Source organism: Fukomys damarensis, unplaced genomic scaffold, assembly GCF_012274545.1.
Source record: "Fukomys damarensis isolate Sample0158 unplaced genomic scaffold, DMR_v1.0_HiC HiC_scaffold_16, whole genome shotgun sequence".
Lineage (NCBI taxonomy): Eukaryota > Metazoa > Chordata > Mammalia > Rodentia > Bathyergidae > Fukomys > Fukomys damarensis.
In genome coordinates, this window is record NW_022900928.1 from 109,146,249 (window position 1) to 109,150,282 (window position 4,034).

At 38.9% G+C, this 4,034-nt stretch overlaps 1 protein-coding gene across 1 annotated transcript; it reads right to left on the bottom strand.

The window, feature by feature from the left end:
• Window positions 1–2,705: 2,705 nt before the first annotated feature.
• On the bottom strand, window positions 2,706–3,573 carry LOC104856694 (mitochondrial import inner membrane translocase subunit Tim23-like; the record flags this gene model as incomplete). Its single annotated transcript, XM_033763979.1, has 1 exon — window positions 2,706–3,573. A coding segment is annotated over one exon (429 nt), but the record flags the coding sequence as incomplete, so codon positions are not given.
• Window positions 3,574–4,034: the final 461 nt, after the last annotated feature.

A 4,034-nucleotide genomic window follows, 5' to 3' on the forward strand; every position in this document is an offset into this window, starting at 1 on the left:
ATACCTGGCTATATGGCAAATAAAAAAAATACACCAAAGATCTCTCACTTTATAAAGCTTGAATCATGACCCATGAAAATTCAATAGGCAACTGTATGCTTGCCTCTGACCAGTCCCAAGTCCTATCTCTGTGAGTTGTGCAAAAAGTGAAAAATATGCTTTTTGACTCTGACTTAAAATGTTAAAAGAAAGAATAAAATTGTACATTTTTCTTGTATTATTTTAAGTTCAGGTGCTTATATTTTCCCATGTGAAGATTTCTTTTAAAATTGTGATTGCTTCTGGCTTTTGAAGATGGCATAATTCAATATGTGTTGATCACATACATCATGAAATCTCACCCAGAAATATACTAGAATTAGTGTTATCAGAGAAATCATTATAATTTAGAATGTTTTCAGTTGCACTATACTGAAAACTCAAACTAAATTAGGGAAAAAATAGAGAAAAAAGGTATCAGCATAGAAGCCACAAATCACAGCTTCCCTGGAAGCTGGAGTTTAGTCACTTGGAAAAACAGCTACTTAGCAATGAGAGAAAGAAGAGCTTTGGGAATTAAGAAAGAATTATCAGAAAAGCTAAAAGTCATGGAGAAACAGAAGACAACCCAGAGAAATGACAGAAACAGTCTGAAACACTAACCCCAGCTCACAGGGATGGGACATGTCTCCACAAACACAATGTAAGCCAAGAGGTTCAGCAGCCCTAGTGATAAACAATGGACTGATGGTTCCAGTCCCAGGGGAAAAAATCCATAGTTACTGTAAACTTGGAAAATAGTGTGGGACTTATCTTTTTGTCTAAATTATTACTGATTTTTTTCTATTGTTAAGATTATAATAGGTGTTGCTTTTAATTGATTTTTACTATACGTTGATATTGAGTTTATGTTTCAATGTGTATTAGTATTTTGGATTTCTTTTCTATTGTCAATGATGACATAGTTTGTCACTTTTAACTGGTATTTACTGTATGTCAATATCATTTTTTCTTTTATGTTATTGATATTACTTAAGGTTGTTTTGTCCTATCTGAGTGGTGGTAGGTATCAAGTCCTCAAAAGAAGGCTAGAAACTAGGAGGGTCCTCAAATAGAAATGAATCTGTTCAAATGAACACAAAAATCGCAATACAGAAAAACAGTAAATATGAAAACAAGATGGCAACCTGACTCTTTTGGATTTCCATAGTTTATTAGTAAATTAATACAAAGATATCAAAGTGGATTAAACACTGGGAAAAACAGCCCCAAAAACTTATTTATAAAATGATTGGTGGAGTATTTTTGTTAGATAATCATGGCTCCCTAGTTGGTGGTAGTAAGGGACAGAGAGTGTGCATGCACTGAAGAATAGCAGGTGTCATGGTGGGTACAATAGAGAAAACAAGATTCAGGAAAGTAATTAAATGAAGAAACTCACTGGACCAAAATGTAACACAGCAAAAAAAAGCTAGACCCTTCTTGTATTGTGGCATCTCTTACATCCTAAATTCAGTACACACAGTATCTTGAGAGGATTGGGGATTTCAACAGTGACTTGGACAATGGAATAGATCACTCGATCACTACCTTCCTGTCATAGTCGAGTGCTTATGTCACCTTGAGAAGTTTGGCTAAGAAAGGCTTAGCCATATTGGCTCAGCAATTCCACACCCTAGGACATGGGAGATTCACCCTAGGGCTGCCCCTCACCTGACTATTATAAAGGGGAAATGAGAAAGGTCTCATTCTCTTGTTTCTTTGGAGAATCTCCAGTCTTTGCCTTCCAGTGCAGACCCTTCAGTCTTTCAGAGCAGACCCTTCAGTGAAGACCCATGGGCCTCCTGATACAGAGCCCCACAGGACATTATGGTGAATCCCAGAACTTCGACTAAATCTTTTGGTCTCTAGTGTGTGGAAAGGCCATCTAGACTCCTCATCTGATCCTTGGATAGCTATTGTAAGCTAATCTTGTAAATTCTTATATATATTTATGTGTCTTGCTTTCTATCAGTTTCTCTAGGAAATACTGACTGATACAGATTTTGGTACTGGGAATGGCTCTAGAAAAATAAAACTGTAAAAATGGAATTCTTTAATGGCTTTAGGGTTTGCTGGAGTCTGCTCTCTAATTTAATGGGACCTAAGACCACCATGGTCTCTCCTTCAACTCCTGTGGGCAATAATGATAATCCTTGGAATGAAGTGTTTCAAGTAATATGCAAGATCAATCCACTTGATTATGCTAATTCACCAGTTGTGAGATATCAGGAATTTGGCAACACCATATATGAACATGGAAGAGTGGGAAACATAATGATGCTGGCCAGTTAGTCTTAGCATCAAAGGAAAAAGTAGCACAGAAAAATAAGAAGCTTAAATATTCAAAATCCCAGCTCCAGACACACAAAAGAAATTCAAAAGTTTCTCAGTGTGTACTCTTACAAGCAGGGGCCTGATGAGCAAGTGTAGTAAATGGATATTACAGGTGTGGAACAATGGTGGCTGAAATATACATCTGGATCAGGCTGAGTTTGTTGATATGGATATCCTATTAAACAGGGATTCTGAATTAATGTTGCAACTTGTGGAGTACAGAAAGGCATTAATAATTTATTTGGCAGTTGGCAGAAGTGAGGGAAAAAGGCTCATGGTGAATGAATTAGAACTGGATCAACTGGAACATTTAAGGGCAATGGGCTTGATTGAATCCCTGATTCACTTTTATTTTATACCCAGATGTTTTCAAATTTAGACAGTTTACATTGGAGTTGTATGACTTTGGTTCTATTTTCACCCTTTAGAGTACAGGATATTAGAGTATTACAGTTTCAGATCCATTAATGAACAAATTGTGTGATAAAGGACTGAAGCATGACCTGAATTCTGGGAGTTGAGTGACTTTCCTGTTCAGGATAGGGGAAAGAACAAATAGGTGCAAGGTCATCTCCAAAGGAGAATAGAACCACATTACTCAGCCACCAAGGTTTTGGCTTCAGCTCACTGAGAGCAAGAAGGGCTGCTGGTCCTGGTTATCCATGATCATCTTCATCACAGTAAATCAGAATCTTCAATTTTCCAAGCTAACTGTAGGCAGGAGAAAGTAAATCCAGACTGACTTATTAACTGGATACTACAAATGTCCTCCATGAGTTGGCAGAATCTTCAAAGTGACTGGTGGAGCAAGGACCCTTTCATGTGCTCCCAGTTGTTATATAGTGCATACAGGCTGGTAAGTGTTAGGCCTGCCAAACCCCCTCGGGCAACTCCTCGAAGCCCACCTGTACATTTATACAACATGCCTGTCATGGTTCCGGCTGCCACTGTGTTCAGGTCATCTTCTGCACCTCGTGTTTTCTCAATGATAACACCAAATGCACTATATAGCAAAGCTAGAGAACCCAGAGTATTGGCCCACAGTGCCCCTTGCCTAGTCACCATATTCAAAATCTGTACATTTCTTGGTTTGGACCAGGCCATAGTCTGGGTTTCCTTCAATCCTAGCCGAAGACCGTTCACTGCCCCAAAGGCAGCCCCAGTCATACAACATCCTCCAATGGTAAAGAAGGCCAGTTCAAACCTGCCCCGGGTTTTAATTCAACTGGATCAATCAAGGATCATTTAAGGGCAATGGGCTTGATTGGATCCCTGAGTGGCAGAGGCCAAATGGCAGCTCTTAATTGCCAAAGGCATGTACTTACTGTGCTGGACAGCAGAAGCAGAAAAATGAACAATATAATCTGACACATATAAACCTGTAACATTGGCTGATCAACCATGGTATTCCCAAAAGTGACATAGATGGGAAGCCTACAAAATTATTACTAGATGTACATAATCAAAAAAGTCTACTTCAAATCATAGTAAGAGGGAAACTCAACCCCTCACCCTATTTCTGGACTTAAGCCAGTTTACAGATCCAGAACCCCTTGAATGAAGGGGAGGCCAGGTCTCTTTGGGGAAGTACCCTGATGCACCAAAAATGTATACAGTCAATATCTCTCCCATTCTTCTCCAGAGGGACCCGAGGCCTTTCACTTGAGTGACTATACATT